The 20473-nt window shown below is 43.6% G+C and overlaps 1 protein-coding gene across 1 annotated transcript in view; it reads right to left on the minus strand.

The window, feature by feature from the left end:
• LOC139230173 (complement C4-like) overlaps positions 1-20473 on the minus strand; it is a 192202-nt gene that overhangs the window by 146769 nt on the left and 24960 nt on the right. The window contains exons 9-11 of the mRNA XM_070862015.1: positions 11919-12062; positions 6616-6813; positions 3726-3920 (exon numbers count right to left, since the gene is read on the minus strand). Of these exons, the coding sequence (XP_070718116.1) occupies positions 3726-3920; positions 6616-6813; positions 11919-12062 (537 nt within the window). The remainder of the gene's footprint in view (positions 1-3725; positions 3921-6615; positions 6814-11918; positions 12063-20473) is intronic.

Here is a 20473-nt window from a genome sequence, read left to right on the forward strand (position 1 = left end):
GTCCACCTCAGGAGAGAGAGGAAGAGGAGGACGAGGAGGTAAACACTGACATCGGCCCAGATAATCAGGCTGATGCTGAAACCATGCCCCCACTCCCCTCTAGACCATCGGAAAGGGCCTGTGGTGGCATCATAGCTGCAAGACTCTTATGTCAGGAGCTCATAAATGAGCGCTTTGCTTGAAATACCGTTGTTGGTATTTACAAAGCTGCAACACTGCTGTGTGTGCGCAGGTCATACATCAATGGTGGGCATCACCTTGGTGACAGTTAAAGTTTAAGTTGATTCAAGTTAAGTTTAATGAAACACTTTCATGTTAAGGAATCACCAGCGTGTAATGGTGCAGCTATCTGAGAAGATGCGCAACAAGGTACAAAGTGATGTTAAATAAAAAACATTTAATCCGAAAATTTTGGAAATCATAATTATAACTGTAAAAAACACCCCACCCGCACCCCACCCTACAACAAATGTATCACATTTACATCAATCAAATGGTCAACATTTCCAGCAACGCAGAACACAAATGCAAACTAACAAGGTAGCCCCTCCCCTCTTCCCCCAAACCTCCCAATAAAATTGCTACAACAACATGGAAATATTACCAAGCCATCACCTGCAGCCAAGCACCTCACTTTCTTTCCCCCACCCTTCTTCTCCCCATCTCTACCCCTTCCCCTTCCCCTCCTGACTTCAAGTCGCCTGGCTGAGGAGCTCCTCAGGTGCTGCTTCATGGGGTGGATGAAGGCAGAACCGGTGGTTGGATGGATATGGGAGAGGACGGTCCCGAGGCAGGAACGTGCTCCGAGCCAGAAGCAGGATCTTCCTCCTGGCTCTCATGTGTCATTGGCAATGGGGTTGCGGCACCTTGGGGTGCAGTGCCCCGCTCTGGGACCACTGGGAGGCCTCTGCCACCAGTGTTCCTGGCTATCAGCTCCAGTGCCTCCACTATCCATGGCACCTACTCCGTCATGGTGGCGGACATGCTGGCCAGCTGTTGGATAGTCTGTAGGATCTGCTGACCTTTGTCAACACTCCTCCTGGACAAGTCTACCATGTCCCTGCTTGATCAGCCGCTCGTAGAGCAGACCTGCCGCGTCTAACCATCTTCCGCTCGGTGCTGTCCTGGAGACACCTCGGGTGCCCTGTGGCGAGGTGTTTGGGCCTGGAACCTCCACGGTGGAGGTGGGAATAGCCGCAGGAGCACTAGGTGGCCTTGGGGTGGAATGTGTTATGGAGCCTGGCGATGCAGGCTCCTCACAGTCCGCACTGTCATCCGTGGAGAACGGACCCAGCAAATCCACGGGCGAGAATTGGTGCTCCTCAGCACCAGATGTCCGTTCGTCCAGTGAGTCCGGCTCCACATCCCCAGTTTCTGGACTCGGTGGTCTTGGCTGGGGCCACGCTGCTGGCTGAGCTGCAAAACACAAATAAGGTTATTAAAGGAGAAGCGGGTGATAGATTCACACACTATACACAGCATATGCACGACAAAAGCAGCACCACTTTCAAAATCGTCACAGACATCATGACCATGACCAAATTTCATGACCATGACCAAATTCTGCATTGCAATGATTCCCATCAGGCCATCATTATTTAGAGAACACTTTGATCAATCATCGATAATATATTACTGGTCGGATATGAGTGGGTGTGGCATCTATTGACTTTACATCATGCAGTGCCAGTACCCGCTCCTCGATGTCTGTCAGCTCGCTGATGACTGGTGGCCCCCCCAACCCGTTCGCCTCTGCTCGATCCTACTCTTGCAAAGCTTCTTCCGTAAAAGGTAACAACAGCACGACATGGCATGAGATCATTGCATGATATCATTGTTAGGTACTGTCACAGAGACTGATACAAAACATAATCGACAGATGTAATCATGATTATTATGAAACATATCATTTTTTATCTAAAGACGTACACCATGAATGCAGGCTTTGAGTACAACATTCCCGGTATAAGTACAAGACATTACATCTCATTTTAATCGCTCATTACACTTACAAATCAAATTATTTAAATATATAAGTACATGGAAATCAATGTAATACTTACTCTGGCGGATCCGACAGGGTCATTCCATCGTTTGCGGCACTGGTTGCCCTCACGCACCTTGTTGGTCGCCGATGAGACCACCTCGACTATCTGGGCCCATATTCTGTGGTCGGCCTTTGAGGTAGGCTTCACACGCCCTCCCTGTATCAATTGACCCCAGCGTGACTCGACCTCCTGCATGAGGGAGGCATTTGTCTCGTCCGAGAATCTCCTCGCTCTTTTTCATCCTCCCCATTGTTCCTCTCCCAGCTCACTGCGTCAGTCTCCACAGCGTGCTGGGTCACCTCCTCCATCCCTTCCATTGTAACAACCAAATTTCCGCAAATATCTCGGTGGGAACACATTAATTTTTGCTCAGAATTCTTTCTGCTGGTCGAAAATCTCCCTCCTACCTCCTAAAACAGCCAAACAAACACATACACCACACCGACACATGCTTTCAATTCCTCTCTGCTCCCTCTCTCTGTCTTCTTCTGCGCATGTAATGATGACCCCTGACCTCCGGAAGCGCAGGAAACGAGCGTTGTCATGCCATTGCTATGGACGGCGACACTTTATGGCAGAAGCTCAAACAAATTTTACGTTAACGCCCATTTCAGATAGCTCGCGGTAACGCCCATTTAAAAAAATGGAAAGTTAGGGTTTTGAAAATGGGCGATAATCCGGCAATCTCAAAACTCATATTTACCACCCATTTTTGGGCAGTCTGCACAAAAGTGTAAAGTCTAGCCCTATGACTCTATGGAAACCATTGATGACGGCGGTGTTCCAAGGGTACACGTTGAACAGAAGGCGAGGTTTAGTGCTAAAATGTTCCACCAGTCAAACAGGTAGAAAGAGATAATATCTGCCTGGAATCATAGATTCATTGTGGTCACAGCATGGAAGGCCGCTATTCGGCCCATCGAGCCCAAGCCGATCCTCATCAAGTCCCACTTCCCTGCCCTTTCCCCGTAGCCTTGCAACCTTTTTCCTTCAGATACTTACCCAACTTCCTTTTGCAAGATAAGATTGAGTTTGTCACCACCATCCTTTCAGGCAGTGCATTCCAGATCCTAACCACTCGCTGCGTAAAGAACGTTTTTCTTACGTCGCCTTTGGTTCTTGTGCCTATCCACAGTGATCATTTCTCAATCTCATATTTCAGAATAAGGTAGGCAGGTGTGATTCTTTGCGTTGGTTTCTACTTATCCCAATTTAATTTGTTTAAATATTTGCCTTTCTTCTTCGCAAAATGGAAGCTTCTCCACAGCTTAATCTCGCTTCAAAACATTCCGATATGCAGGGCACATCTGTGAAACTAGCTGCTTATTTTGTAATTAACACTGGTAGTCACTTTTGTCTGACCTAAATGATTATCGAAATCAGTGGTGTAAAAATGTTCCTTTCCCCCAGCCTGGTCGATACTATAATGCAAAATTCAAGATTAAGAACATAAGAACATAAGAAATAGGAGCAGGAGTAGGCCATACGGCCCCTCGAGCCTGCTCCGCCATTTAATACGGTCTTGCCTGATCCGATTATGCACTCAGCTCCACTTCCCCGGCCGCTTCACATAACCCCTTATTCCCTTATTGGTTAAGAAACTGTCTATTCTGTCTTAAGTTTATTCAATGTCCCAGCTTTCCATAAAATTCTGAAAACGCAGATGAACTTTCATACCTTTCCTTCACAAACATCCTTAACATCAATCCATGCCGAATTTGCCACCATTTCTGTTTTGTCTCCGACATTTATGTAATAGTAGAGGACAAGACGGAACGTTGGTACCAGAGCGATGCTCAGTGGGAGAGTCAGTGTTGTGTATTCCGTTTTTAAAATTCTATCCATTTGTAGCACTTTGCCTTTGCTGATAATCTGCGGAAACAGGGACTCCAATGTCAGCATGTACAGAAACAACAATCTCACAAAACATGTAGAGAGTAACACAAGCATCTACAAAATGCTCAAGTCTCGTCGCCAAGAGCATGCAGAAATCAAGCGCAGGCAGCGGAAAGAGCGTGCGGCAAACCGGTCCCACCCACCTCTTCCCTCAACGACTATCTGTCCCACCTCTGACAGGGACTATGGTTCTCGTATTGGACTGCACAGACACCTAAGGACTCATTTTAAGAGTGGAAGCAAGTCTTCCTCGATTCCGAGGGACTGCCTATGATGATGATACAGAGTAACATAAGCTTCTACAAAATGCTTGTTTTCATTTATTGATGGAATGTGGGCGATGCTGGGAAACTCAGCATTTATTGTCCATCCCTAACTGGCTTGCTTGGCAATTTCACAGGGCAATTAAGAGACAACCACATTGCTGCAGATCTGGAATCACGTATAGGCCAGACCAGGTAAAGATGGCAGATTTCCTTCCCTAAAGAACATTAATGAACCAGGTGGGTTCTAACCATAATCCGGTCATTTCCTGGTCACCATTACTGACACTAGCTTTTTATTCAAGATTTATTTAATTAACTAAATTTAAATTCCCCAGCTGTCTTGATGGGATTTCAACTCTTGGCTCCGAGATTATGTGTGGTTTATGAAGTTCAAAGGTTTGATTTTTGGCACTATGGGAGGGGCCATGCCAGTAACGGTGACCTCATGGAAAATAAATCCAATGTCTAACCATTATGTCAAAGGAGGCGAAATCGTGAGCATTTACAATATATGATCTAATCTAGTTTCGGCCATGCAGCAAAGGCTATTTTGTCATTTAAAAGACTTGTCGCCCAAGGTAGTTATTGTGATCTCCGGCCGATGTTAATGCCGAAGATAGGGGAAAATCGAGACATTTACTGCATTGACTGTTATTGAGTCTTCAACTAATTCAGCTTGGCTAAGTGATCAGAGAGCTTGTTCAAAGTAGCTTAAATAATTAGTGATTGGACTACATGAATTAATGGGGGACATTTATTGGACTGATTTAAATAACCCATGGTATTTATATTTATAATTATATTTATAATAATATATATTAAATAACTTGATTCCCAGACTGTTCACAACCTATGTGTCATATCTGACCCTGAAATGAGCCTCTGGCCACATATCCGCAGCTTAACTAAAACCGCCTATTTCCACCTCCACAGCATTGCCCGTCTCCGACCCTGCTGCTGAAGCCCTCATCCATGCTTTTGTTACCTCTAGACTTGACTACTCCAATGCACTCCTGGCTGGCCTCCCACATTCTACACTACGTAAACTTGAGGTCATCCAAAACTCAGAAGCCCATGTCCTAACTCGCACCAAGTCCCGATCACACATCACCCCTGTGTTCGTTGACCTACGTGGGCTCCCGATTAAGCAACGCCTCAATTTTATAATTCTCATCCTTGTTTACAAATCCCTCCATGGCCTCGTCCCTCCCTATCTCTATAATCTCTTTCAGCCGCACAAGGTATCTGCGCTCCTCTAATTCTGCTCTCTTGAGCACCTCTGATTATAACTGCTCAACTATCGGTGGCCGTGCATTCAGCTGCTTGGGCCCTGAGTTCTGTAACTACCTTCCGAAACCTCTTTCCTCCTTTAAGACGCTCCTTAAAACCTACCTCTTTAAACAAAGCTTTTAGTCATCTGCCATCATTTCTTATGTGGGGCGCGATGTCAAATTTATCTGTTTTGTCTTATAACACTCCTGTGAAGTGCTTTGGGATGTTTCACTACATTAAAGGTGCTATATAAATAAAAGTTGTTGTTGTTGGTAGGATTGAATAAGGGAGAGTAATTGATATTATTTGGCAGTTTTATTTATCAATATTACATTTTCAAATGTGGAGGATAAACCTCAGGACTTGAGCACATAATCTATGATGACCCTTCAGTGCAGTGGTGACCAAGGGTTGTATTATAGGAGGTGCCCAGTGTCCCTGAGATCATGTGGACTGACCTAACCAATCAAAGCAGGGGTATTCCCATTCATACTTATGGTGATTCCGAAATCACCATAAATATGAATGGGAATACACCAGAAAACAGACAAACATGTAAAATTATTATTTTTTAAATCACATATTTAAAATTAATCAAAATGGAATTTAATTAATTACTTAAAACAAAAATTAAATTTTTTTAAAAATAAATTTACATCTTTTAATGGGTCTAAAAATAAACTTACCTTATTTAGCAGGATTTTAAATGTTTAAATTATTGAAAAAATTGTGCTTTCTGTCCTTTAAAAGTCTTACGCTGATAAAAGCAGGCCTTACACTTGCTTTTATCAATTGTAAGAATTTCAAGGGCATTCGCTGGGCAAATAGCCCAACGCTCTGCCTGCAGAGGCTCTTTACTTCCAGATGTGTGCGATCTGTCCAGGGAATTCTTGACAGATGGCAAGTTCCGGGTTTAGGCGATACGCACCCGACATGCACCAATAGGGGCCACAAATTCAGGGCCAATATAGTTTAAATGTAACAAATTGGATAATATTCTTTTTGGGATTTACCCAAAACTAATAAGGCGGATTAAAAATGAGAGTTCTTTCTACATTCTCTCTATTACCGTGCATTCATATATGTATAATCAATTGAGTTTCCAAGCAATGATGTTATAATTGTGTACTAACCATATAATAATAGTATTTGATATTTCCACTGCCTGGAGGAGTGACAGCTTTAATATCTGCTGAAAATGAACTCGCTGGATCATAGACGTTATGAGCTACGTTGACATGGAGGTAGCTCTTGCTCCTGGATTGGTAGAGATGCACAATTTTCTTTGCTTCACTGATTTCTCTTCCAATAGTCCCATCCCCAGCTGTCACCTGACAGACGAAGACATAAACAGGTTAATTCAAGCTTTATTTCAAAAGTGGTTATATAACTGCAATTAAATAGGGCCCTGGTGAGAGCACACCAAAAGTATTGTGTACAGTTTTGGTCTCCTTACCGAAGGAAGGATATACTTGCCATAGAGGGAGTGCAACGAAGGTTCACCAGACGGATTACCGAGATGACATTATTGTCCTATGAGGGAGATTGAGTAGACTAGGCCTATATTCTCGAGAGTTTAGGTGGTCTCATTGAAACATACAGAATTCTTACAGGGCTTGACAGGGTAGATGCAAGGGAGGATGCTTCCTCTGGCTGGGGAGTCTCGAATCAGTTCTCACAGTCTCAGAATAAGGGGTTGGCAATTTATGCCTGAGATGAGGAGAAATTTCTTCACTCAGAGGGTGATGAATCTTTGGAATTCTCTGCTGTGGAGGGCTGTGGAGGCTCAGTCATTGAGTATATTCAACAAAGAGATCGATAGATTTTTGGATATTAAGGGATATGGGGATAGTGGAGTTCAGGCAGAAGACCAGCCATGATCTTGTTGAATGGCAGAGCAGGCTCCAGGGACCGAATAGCCTATTCCTGCATCTATTTCTTATGTTATTTGACCTTTCCGCCTGGCTGTTTTTATACAATGAGATATATGGACATTTCTTTTCACAAACCAAACTTTTCAGGGATTCGCTTAAAGATCAAAGTATTGTGAATGTTTCATGCAATTGGAATATACGGCACTTAACATATTTCTACTGTATTCGTCTTTCTGGATTTAATCATCCATTATCGTTTTATTACTTAACAGGATAATCAATTTTATTTAAATACCGGGCTTAGGGATGTATTATGAAGGTGTAATGAATTCCTACTATCAGCAATGCATCCACAGAGCTCTGCTTCCCTGCATTGAAAACGTTTTATAAATTTCCCAGTAAGTTCAAGGTACAACATTTATTTTATTTGTTCATTGGATGTGGGTGTCATTTATTGCCTATTCCTAATTGCTCTTGAGACAACTGAGTGGCTTGCTAGGCCATTTCAGAGGCTAGTTAAGAGTCAACTACATTGCTTGGGTCTCGAGTCACATATAGGCCAGACCAGGTAAGGACGGCAGATTTCCTTCTTTAAAGGACATTAGTGAACCAGATGGGTTATTACGACAATCTGGTAGTTTCATGGTCACCATTACTGATAGTAGCTTTTTATTCCATATTTAAATTCCCCAGCTGCCGTGGTGGGATTTGAACTCATATCTCTGGATCATTACTCCAGGCCTTTGGATTACTAGTCCAGTAACATAACCACTATGCTACCATACCCATGTGCATCGTTAAAATGTAGCCCTCCACCTGGGTGGAGTTATGCCACAGACTATCAGAAGGTTACGTACCATGAGACTGTCTGCTGGGTGTGAATCCAGAAGTCTTGCTTGAATGCACAGGGGAAAATCAGCTTATTGACACGATACCCGAGTTACATTGCTTTGGCCTACGCCCAAAATTACATTGAACCAAAAGTGGTCGTACAAGGCCAGTCTAGAATCTGTTAAATTAGCAGCACTAATAATCTAATGATTAAGGCGCATTGTATCTATTAATGATAATAACAAAATATAACCCGAAAAATCATAGCATGTGGCAGATATGTTTTCCATTCTCGGGCTAGGGTCCTTGCTGACAAGTCTGGCACATATTGGCTATGCCTTGTTGACCTTGAGTAGGTGATGGTGAGCTGCCTTCTTCTTGAACCGCTGCAGTCTGTGTGGTGAAGGTGCTTTTGACCCAGCGACGATGAAGAAACAGTAATTATATATGCAGTCTGGGATGGTGCGTATGACTTGGAGGGGAGCTGGCAGGTGATGGTGTTCCCATGCGCCTGCTGTCCTTGTCCTTCTAGGTGGTAGAGGTCATGGGATTTGGAGGTGTGATCGAAGAAGCCTTGGTGAGTTGCTGCAGTGCATCTTGTAGATGGTGCACACAGAAGACACGTAGCGCGAGTGAATGTTTAGAGTGGTGGATGGGGTGCTGATCAAGCAGATTGTTCTGTGACGGTTAATGTCAAGCTTCTCGAGTATTGTCGGACTTTGTTGCAAAGATAAAATACTTAATATAGTCAAATCGAATTCTGTTTGCCCCTTCATTTTTAAAGGCATCTTTGCCGTAAGTAATCGATACATAAAGTCCTTGAAATCATGCCATGCATCAAAATCAAATCGTACATACCACCACTAAAATATTGGGCTGAAATATCGAACTATACAATTTTAGGGGAGGATTAAGTGGGTTAAAAGCGTTTCTATATCATAGGGATTTCAGTCAATTGTGTTACAAGTTGGTCAGCTGCTTTATCACACCTTAATTTCAATTCCAACTGAATTTCCTGAGACGGGGTTAAGTGTTTGTCCTATATAATATGCAATTCTAAGGCTACACTTTGAAGGTTGCTAAATTTAGAATTAGCTGGTATTTGGTGTTGTGTCCACATGTCAGAGAGAGTTAGAGTGCGAAGTAGGGGTCCAAGAGCAGGGAAGCAACTCAAGAAGCTTGTTCTCGTATGCTCCAACTCGGCTTTGTTAAGCATGTGCCAATTAACCTTGGGTGCAATTTGCTGTGATTGTAACTTTGGTGTCACAGACCGATTTCTCAAGTGTTTCATCTGTTCTAAATCTTATTCGACCTTATTGGCCAGGAATCTGTGGTGGGTAATAACAATGATGGTCAGAGTCTGCTGCTATTAGCCCTTTGAAAGTGACTGCAACTTCAGGATGTAGCACATGCACATCCTGCGGCAGAGATGCTGAACTTGCGGTCTATCATTCACTGCTTTGACACTGTCTGCCCTGCCCCTCCCCCTCACCCACAGCCGGCAATCAGGGAAATTAGGCAAACTGATGGAAACTTGGGCTTTGCCGCTGAAATATCGCTGTTAAATACCCCATTAAAAGTTAGACCTTCTTTCAATTAAGTATACTGTGTTCTCTGCTCACGATGTGGTCTCCTCTACACTGCGAGACCAAACGTAGATGGGGTGACCACTTTGCAGAGCACCTCCTTTCAATCCGTAAATGTGACTGTGAGCTTCCGGTCGCCTGTTACCTTAATTCTCCACTCCACTCCCACTCTGATCTCTTCGTCCTCGGCCTCTTACTGTGTTGCAATGAAGCTCAACGCAAGTTCGAGGAACTGCATCTTATCTGTCATTTCGGCACTTTACAGCCTTCTGGACTCAACATCGAGTCCAACAATTTCAGACTGTAATCCCTGCCCCTATTTGTTTTGTGTTTTTTTTCTCTCTTTCCCACAGCAGCTGTTAATGATATTTCCATTTACACCCTATCTAGATTCATCTTTTGTTTCTTAACTTGTCCCATTACCATCTCCTTCTGTGTTGCACCTTTTGTCTCTTAATCTCTTCTGCCTTCCATCCTATTACAGACCTTCACTTGTGTTCTTTCCTCGCCTCCCTACTTTCCCTGCCCCTACACTTACTTAAAAACCTGTTGCATCGCAAACTTTTTCCAGTTCTGATAAAGGGTCAGCGACCTGTTTCTCTCTCCACAGATGCTGCCCTGACCCGCTGAGTATTTCCAGCATTTTGTGTTTTTATTCCATTAAAAGTTAGACCTTGTTGGATTAGGTGTAACTGGGGTTGTAACAGTGTGTGGACTGCTAAACAAACATTTGGCCTGAAAAACTAACTTGAATTCTGTGGAGAGTCAATTTTTTCCATTTTAATAAAAATTACAATTTTTAAGAAACTTTTAGAAATGTTCTTTTATTTCTTTTTAAAGTATTTTCATCTTTATTTCAGGTTTCCATGCCCCCCACATGAGAGCCACAATCTTGTTTTGCTCTCTATAACTGTAATGTATTTGCTTCATGGTTTCTATGCTTAAGAATTCATAGCAACACATTGCTATTAAGAACTAATTGGTTTATTAAGAAAGGTTTAAAAATCACACTACACATTACCAGTTCATCTACTAGGCTCACCGCTGCATAATACCTCATTGTGGATGACCAAGATTTCACGGACTGGGGTTTTATTGAGTCTTGTGAACATCATGTGACTGCCTAAGCCACTCACAATGCAACAGCTCTACAAACCTCCTCATACATGACAATAAAAACATTTTTTAAACTTAGAATAAAAGGAAATTATTCACTTCTTGGATTGCTGTCTGTGAGAATGCTGCATTTTAATTGGCTGCTTAGACAGCTTGTTGACGTCACAGCAGCCCACCTTAGGGGATCCCCATTAACTTGCACTGTTCTCAACTGTACATCGTAAAATTATGAGGGACCTAGATAGAGTGGATAGGAAGGACCTATTCCCCTCAACAGAGGGGTCAATAACCAATGGGCATAGATTTAAAGTAATTGGTAGGAGGTTTAGAGGGACTTGAGAAGAAACATTTTCACCCAGAGGGTGATGGGGGTCTGGAACTCACTGCCTGAAAGGGTGGTAGTGGCAGAAACCCTTACCACATTTAAAAAGTACTTGGATGTGCACTTGAAGACCTGCAACCTGCAGGGCTACGAACCTGAGCTGGAAAGTGTGATCAGGCTGGATAGCTCTTTGTCGGCCAGCGTGGACACGATGGGCCGAAAGGCCTCCTTCTGTGCTGTAAATTTCTATTATTCTATGGGTTCTGAAGCTGAACTTCTCACCACAGCGATGGCGAGGTCTTTTTGGGAAGCTTACTTTGAGGCGAGCGGCGAACGCCTTTGCTACACCACAGACCGCAAACTACGGGCCCGTAATTATTTCTGATTGTACTACCTCGGGTATCGTGTGGAAAATGTAAACTTAATCCTTCAGTGACTTGCACCATGGCGTGTGCTACAAAATTCTACAAGAGACTTGTTGCATAGACAAGTATTTGACTGGGTATAATTCACACTGTGCCTTCGTGATCAAGAACAATGTCCTTTGCGTATTCAATGCTTCCTTTTGAATTTTGTTCATCGTGGCGCTTTGTCCATACAAAGTTAGTTACTTTCTTTTTTCCTAATGCGTACTAACATATTTGCAAAAAAAGAAAGCTTTGTAAAAATTAAAATTCTAAAAAAATCTTCAACCTGTTTGTTCTTACCTGAATTTCTAACGTGTCTGTATCCGTCGGGGATTGTACTGTTAAAATGGTGTGGCCAGTTTCCTGTGTATTTTGTGTTTGTCCTCTTTCTAACTTAACAGGAACACCTGAGGCAGGAGATCCATCGGGATAAGTTACCCTAACCTGCAGAGTGAAATAATAGCCGGTTGTTCAGTTATTCAAGAAGAAGGAATGTAATAATTTCGGAGTTTGTCTTCACCACGCTAATGGAACCAGCCCGATTTCCAATCTACTGAGATTCAGTTGTGCTAATGCCACACTCTGGAACCGAGCAGTATGCAACATTTGCAGCTGTTAATTTACATTTCTGAATGAGCTATATTTGTGTTACTCCCCTTCTCACAATGCTACCTGTATCAGGAAACACGGCAAACGTTTGTTGGTTGATGTAAGGAATGCTCCTGGAATTTGCCTAAAGTTGGCTACCGCGTTTCCCACATTACAACAGTGACTACACTCCAAAATTACTTCATTGACTGTAAAGTGCTTTGAGACGCCCAGTGGCCGCGAAAGGCGCTATATAAATCCAAATCTTTCTTTCTTCTTTCTTAAAAGATTACTGTTCGGATTAAATTGCCGCCAAATATTATATACTGAACTCTCGGGTATTTGATGCAGAAAAGAAAATGGTATGAGACTATTTCCTCTTTTATTGCATTTACAGCACGGTGCCACAACCAAATGCAATTTCTGCCATTCCCTTCCACTCCTCCATCACCCCAATACCCTCCCTCCTTCCCAAGGCACCTCTTCAGGCAGGCTCAGGCATTTCAGCACCTGCCCTTTTACCTCCTCCTTTCCCATCATCCAGGGCCCTACACACTCCTTCCAGTTGAAACAGCGGTTTACTTGTACTTCTTCCAACTTAATATACGCTATTCGTTGCTCACAATCGGGAGACCAAACACAGATTGGGTGAACACCACCGTTCATTCTGCATGCATAACCCTGAGCTTCCGATCGCTTGCCACTTTAATTCTCTGCCCCACTGCGACCTATCTGTCCTCGGCCTACGCTGTGTGAATGAAACTCAATGCAGGCTCGAGAAAACAGCACCTCATCATTCAGTTAGACACTTTACAGCCTTCCAGCTTCAACACTGAGTTTAACAATTTTAGATCACAATCACTGCTCCCATTTTCTTGGACAGCAGGAGCTGGTAATGATTTTGTTACAAGCATTTACACAGCCATCCATTGTTTTATTTTTTCCCCCCATTACCATCGCATTTTGCCTTGCACCAGCATGCATTTTGTCATTTAATCGCCCCTGCCCTCCACCCTATCACAGGCCTTCCTTTTTTTGTTATTTTATTTCCCCCCTTTTTTGCTGGCTTTCTGTTGTTGTTTATAAACGGTTAAAGCTCTAACTTCTTCCGGTTCTGACGAAGGATGACCGACCCGAATGGTTAACTCTGTTTCTCTCTCCACAGATGCTGCCTGACCCGCTGAGTATTTCAGCATTTTCTGTTTTTACTGATTATTTTTTATGATTTGGTCCCTTCCCCCGGGACATATTCTTTTCTACCATTAGAATTCTGTAACGTAACTACAAGCACTTTGTCTACCAAAGTAATACTTGCATTGACATCTGATGATGTCCTTTTTTTCTGCATGGAATGCTTAAATTGGTTGACTTTTTTATCTGTAATGCTATGTCCAAAAACGGAGTGACTCCTGCCAATGAACCGGAAGCTACCGAAAGCTGTGCAAAAATAGTCTGTACATAACTGCCTGATCCCAAATTTTAAAAATAACGTTCACAACAGACAGAGCTCTGCGTAAATGCCAACTCCAGGGGGTTTTTTTCCGCTTGTTGAAAATAATTTTATTGTAAAGAAATTAAAATTTAAAACGCACAGCATTCCACACGACGTAAACTTGAAGTCATCCAAAACTCGGCTGCCCGTGTACTAACCCGCACTAAGTCACGATCACCCATCACCCCTGTGCTTTCTGACCGACATTGACTCCCGATTAAACAATGCCTCGAATCAACATTCTCATCCTTGTTTACAAATCACTCCATGGCCTCGCCCCTCCTCATCTCTGTAATCTTTTTCAGCCTCACAACCTCACAAGATGTCTGAGCTCCTCAAAGCCTCTTGAACATCCCTCATTATAACTGCTCAACCATCGATGTATGTGCTTTCAGCTGCCTGGGCCCTAAGCTCTGGAACTCCCTCCCTAAACCTCTCCGCCTCTCTACCTCTCTCTCCTCCTTTAAGACGCTCCTTAAAACCTACCTCTTTAAACAAGCTTTTGATCACCTGCCTTAATTTCTTCTGTGGCTCGGTGTCAAATTTATCTGTTTGTCTGTAACACTTGTGAAGCGCCTTGGGACGTTTTACTACGTTAAAGGCGCTATATAAATAAACGTTATTATTATTAGCAATTTGATTTATAAACACGCCACTAGCAGGATAATGTTCACAACCTTTTCTGCCCGACTGCCTGTTTGAATTCGAGACAGTTCCACATTGAAAATAGCGAAGGGCTAGAAATTCATTCGCTTACCGCCACCTGTTAACCCCCGAGAGGGGCGTTAACGGGCCGTTAAGCAACAACCGCTCCAGTGCCGTGCTATGACAGGCTGCCCAACGCCTCATTGGTGGTTTAGCGGCAGTGCTGTCATTTAGTGCTGTGCACTCTAGCCCCATCCATTTGGTGACATCACATGCGGCCAATGCCCTCTTAGCACCGCGTTCACCAAACTGACTGCTCTGGCCTGCCGTAGCGGCCGCTCTGCTCCCGACAGGGACAGCAGGCACTGCAAAGAGCATCCCGGGGCAATATCTGAAGGACTGACCGGGTCAGTGTTCAGGCTGCACTTTGTTTACCGTTACTGACCTTTCTGACCTCTACAAGACTGTTGCTGACGTTTCTTCCATTTCCCTGCAGTGTTTGCCTAATCCATCTCGCCTGCTCTTTAGGCACTAGGATACCGGTATCCTCGCGCCTCAACTTCAGTAGCCCTCCCTCGCTATCACCCTGTTAGTGCCCTAAAAGGACTGTGGAACACTTCAGTTAGCGCTCCACTCCCCTCTTGGGGCACAAACAATGAATATCCCGGTTGGAGGCGGTAAACATCGCCCGACACTCAAGTTAACGACCAGGCGGTGTCACCACCTGAAACAGAGCTATACTGAATTTTTAGCCCTTCACGATTTCTCAGCCGAGAGCTCCAGGATCAACGTCATCTCAGGTTTTATGTGTTTTTCTCTTTTTTTAAGATCTTTCCTATGATCTAGTCTGGGTGCCTGCTCAACTTCACCATTAAACCTGTAAAGCCTTCCCATCCAAATATTTACATCGAGTCGAGGTCATTAGCATTTTACATGCATAAGGAGTTTATGAGCAGTTACTGTCCTTTCCTAAACCTTTGGGGACTGTAGCCACATTTGAGAAGCAGGGCTGTGAATTATTCTAGTGACCGGCAAAGCTAACACAATTTCTCTTCTATCAAAATGACTGGTGACTATGAAAGTCCAGCAGAAACAACCAAGAGACCATTGGAACTGCACATGTGCAACAACTTTATGCCATTGGCAGTAGTTGCGTCTATCAAGTAATGAAGTGACCTTTACTTTTTTGGTCTAATCTTAACAGACCAATAGAAATGCACAACTGAAATGTTCGCTGGTAATTCAGGAGAAACGGTTTAAATGGCACCCAGTTCCTCGGGTTTCTGCTGAACCACTGCCAAATTTAGATCAAGTAACCCTGCAGAAATTCAGCCCTGCAATGCTGGCACTAGTTTACAATGGGCATCGCTCTTCAACCAAAGGGCAAAAATCGTTAGTGGGAGTTGTGTACAGACCTCCAAACAGTAGTAGTGATGTTGGGGAGGGCATCAAACATGAAATTAGGGGTGCGTGCAATAAAGGTGCAGCAGTTATAATGGGTGACTTAAATATGCACATAGATTGGGTTCACCAAACTGGAAGCAATACGGTGGAGGAGGATTTCCTGGAGTGCATAAGGGATGGGTTTTTAGACCAATATGTTGAGGAACCAACCAGGGGGGAGGCCATCTTAGACTGGGTGTTGCGTAATGAGAGAGGATTAATTAGCAATCTCGTTGTGCGAGGCCCCTTGGGGAAGAGTGACCATAATATGGTGGAATTCTGCATTAGGATGGAGAATGAAACAGTTAATTCAGAGACCAAGGTCCAGAAATTAAAGAAGGGTAACTTTGAAGGTATGAGGCGTGAATTGGCTAGGATAGATTGGCGAATGATACTGAAGGGGTTGACTGGATGGGCAATGGCAGACATTTAGAGACCGCATGGATGAATTACAACAATTGTACATTCCTGTCTGGCGTAAAAATAAAAAAGGGAAGGTGGCTCAACCGTGGCTATCAAGGGAAATCAGGGATAGTATTAAAGCCAAGGAAGTGGCATACAAATTGGCCAGAAATAGCAGCGAACCCGGGGACTGGGAGAAATTTAGAATTCAGCAGAGGAGGACAAAGGGTTTGATTAGGGCAGAGAAAATGAAGTACGAGAAGAAGCTTGCAGGGAACATTAAGACGGATTGCAAAAGTTTCTATAGATATGTAAAAAGAAAAAGGTTAGTAAAGACAAACGTAGGTCCCCTGCAGTCAGAATCAGGGGAAGTCATAACGGGGAACAAAGAAATGGCGGACCAATTGAACAAGTACTTTGGTTCGGTATTCACTGAGGAGGACACAAACAACCTTCCGGATATAAAAGGGGTCGGAGGGTCTCGTAAGGAGGAGGAACTGAGGGAAATTGTGTTGGGGAAATTGATGGGATTGAAGGCCGATAAATCCCCAGGGCCTGATGAACTGCATCCCCGAGTACTTAAGGAGGTGGCCTTGGAAATAGTGGATGCATCGACAGTCATTTTCCAACATTCCATTGACTCTCGATCAGTTCCTATGGAGTGGAGGGTAGTCAATGTAACCCCACTTTTTAAAAAGGGAGGGAAGAGAGATAACACGGAATTATAGATCGGTCAGCCTGACATCGGTAGTGGGTAAAATGATGGAATCAATTATTAAGGATGTCATAGCAGTGCATTTGGAAAGAGGTGATATGATAGGTTCAAGTCAGCATGGATTTGTGAAAGGGAAATCATGCTTGACAAATCTTCTGGAATTTTTTGAGGATGTTTCCAGTAGAGTGGACAAGGGAGAACCAGTTGATGTGGTATATTTGGACTTTCAGAAGGCTTTCAACAAGGTCCCACACAAGAGATTAATGTGCAAAGTTAAAGCACATGGGATTGGGGGTAGTGTGCTGACATGGATTGAGAACTGGTTGTCAGACAGGAAGCAAAGAGTAGGAGTAAATGGGGACTTTTCAGAATGGCAGGCAGTGACTAGTGGGGTACCGCAAGGTTCTGTGCTGGGGCCCCAGCTGTTTACACTGTACATTAATGATTTAGACGAGGGGATTAAATGTAGTATCTCCAAATTTGCGGATGACACTAAGTTGGGTGGCAGTGTGAGCTGCGAGGAGGATGCTATGAGGCTGCAGAGCGACTTGGATAGGTTAGGTGAGTGGGCAAATGCATGGCAGATGAAGTATAATGTGGATAAATGTGAGGTTGTCCACTTTGGTGGTAAAAACAGAGAGACAGACTATTATCTGAATGGTGACTGATTAGGCAAAGGGGAGGTGCAACCAGACCTGGGTGTCATGGTACATCAGTCACTGAAGTTTGGCATGCAGGTACAGCAGGCGGTTAAGAAAGCAAATGGCATGTTGGCCTTCATAGCGAGGGGATTTGAGTACAGGGGCAGGGAGGTGTTGCTACAGTTGTACAGGGCCTTGGTGAGGTCACACCTGGAGTATAATGTACAGTTTTGGTCTCCTAACCTGAGGAAGGACGTTCTTGCTGTTGAGGGAGTGCAGCGAAGGTTCACCAGGCTGATTCCCGGGATGGCGGGACTGACCTATCAAGAAAGACTGGATCACTGGAGTTCAGAAGAATGAGAGGGGTCCTCATAGAAACGTTTAAAATTCTGACGGGGTTCGACAGGTTAGATGCAGGAAGAATGTTCCCAATGTTGGGGAAGTCCAGAACCAGGGGACACAGTCTAAAGATAAGGGGTAAGCCATTTAGGACCGAGATGAGGAGGAATTTCTTCACCCAGAGAGTGGTGAACCTGTGGAATTCTCGACCACAAAAAGTTGTTGAGGCCAATTCACTAAATATATTCAAAAAGGAGTTAGATGAAGTCCTTACTACTCGGGGAATCAAGGGGTATGGTGAGAAAGCAGGAATGGGGTACTGAAGTTGCATGTTCAGCCATGAACTCATTGAATGGAGGTGCAGGCTAGAAGGGCCAAATGGCCTACTCCTGCACCTATTTTCTATGTTTCTATGTTTCTATGTACAAGTCTGTTTGTAATCCAGCACAAACCAGCACTGAATTTCAATATTGTTTAGGAATGCAATATAGTCGATCCTTGGCAAATGGAAATGTCACACTAGAACAGGTGGGATTCCTCTTCTGAAGAGGAAGCTAATATGCAGTTTTAGGGCAATGATGATATGAATTCAAACTGCAGTGGTCCATGCTTCACTTGTCCATAGAAATGTTTCTTGATGACTATAGAGATTCGTAATTGGAAAATGCATAGTTTCCCCATTACTATCCCTCACCTTGCTGACCACAAAATGCAAAAATTGACAAAGAGTTATGTAAGAACATAAGAAATTTAAGGAAGAGTTAGACAGATTTTTGAGCGATAAGGGATTATGGGGAGTGGGCAGGGAAGTGGGGCTGCATCCATGATCAGATCAGCCATGATCTTATTGAATGGCGGAGCAGGCTCGAGAGGCTACATGGCCTAATCCTGCTTCTATTTCTTATGTTCTTAAATAGGAGCAGGATTAGGCCATTTGGCCCATTTAGCCTGCTCCGCCATTCAATGGGATCATGGTTGATCTTCTACCTCAACTCTACTTTCCTGCCTAATCCCCATATCACTTGATTCCCTTAATATCCAAAAATCTATCGATCTCTGTCTTGAATGTACTCAATGACTGAGCCTCCACAGCCCTCTGGGGCACAGAATTCAAAAGATTTATCACCCTCTGAGTGAAGAGATTTCTCCTCATCTCAGTCCTAAATGGCCGATCACTTATTCTGAGACTGTGACCCCTGGTTCTGGACTCCTCAGCCAGGGGAAACATCCTCCCTACATCTACCCTGTCAAGCCCTGTAAGAATTGTGTATGTTTCAATTAGATCACTTCTCATTGTTCTAAACTCGAGAGAATATAGGCCTAGTCTACTCAATCTCTCTTCATCGGACAGTCCCCCATCCCAGGAACCTTCATTGCACTCCCTCTGTGGCAAGTATAATTTTAACTTCGGTAAGGGGACCAAAACTGTACACAATACTCCAGGTGTGGTCTCATCAGGGACCTATATGATTACAATAAGATGTATTTACACTTGTACTCAAATCCTCTTGTAATAAAGGCCAACATACCATCTGCTTTCTTAATTGCTTGCTGTACCTGCATGTTAACTTTCAATGATTCCTGTACAAGGACACCCAGTTCCCTCTGTACACCAACATTTCCCAATCTCTCACCATTTATAAAATACTCTGCTTTTCTAATTTTCCTACCAAAGTGGATAACTTCACATTTTCCGCATTATATTCCATTTGCCATGTTTTTGCGCATTCACTTAGCCTGTATATATACCCTTGAAGCCTCTTTGCACACATTAGAAGTGATCTAATTAAAACATACACAATTCTTACATGGCTTGACAGGGTGGATGCAGGGAGGATGTTTCCCCTGGCTGGGGAGTCTAGAACCAGGGGTCACAGTCTCAGAATAAGGGGTCGGCCATTTCGGACTGAGATGAGGAGAAATCTCTTCACTCAGAGGGTGGTGAATCTTTGGAATTCTCTACCCCAGAGGGCTGTGGAGGCTCAGTCATTGAGTATATTTCGCCGAGCGGATCACATATTGGGGGGAGAATTGCGGTCGGAGGCTTCCTTCGTAGGAACGCCTCCGACCCGAAAAAAATCTATGAAAGTACCTGGTTGTCCCGAAGGAACATACGATCCCGGTCGGAGGCCTAGATTCGCTACGCAGCGCATGTGGAGATGTCTTTCAGGTACATACGCACATGCTGGAGTCACATGGGCCTGGGCCACCAATCCCTATGCAGTATTCTCATTGATAACAAAGGCAACTCTGTTTGTATGAGTTCCCATTACTATCAATGAGAAAAAACCCATAAACACCGAAACACAGCATAATAAATAAATAAAACACTTCACATATTTAAAGTTAATTGAAATGAAATGTAATTAAATGTTTTAGAGAAAAAAATATATTTTTTGGAATTTTTTTTAACATGATTTAATCGTGTTAAAATAAACTTATCTTAATGGACAGGGTTTTTAATATAAAAATTGAATTTTATTTTTCTATGTTTTCAAAGTGTTATGCTAGGAAAAGTAAGCTGTGCGCCTGCTTTTACCAGGCGTAAAAGCTTGAAGGACATTCACTGGGCATGAGTTGGACAAATAGC

Source organism: Pristiophorus japonicus, chromosome 19 (assembly GCF_044704955.1).
Source record: "Pristiophorus japonicus isolate sPriJap1 chromosome 19, sPriJap1.hap1, whole genome shotgun sequence".
Lineage (NCBI taxonomy): Eukaryota > Metazoa > Chordata > Chondrichthyes > Pristiophoridae > Pristiophorus > Pristiophorus japonicus.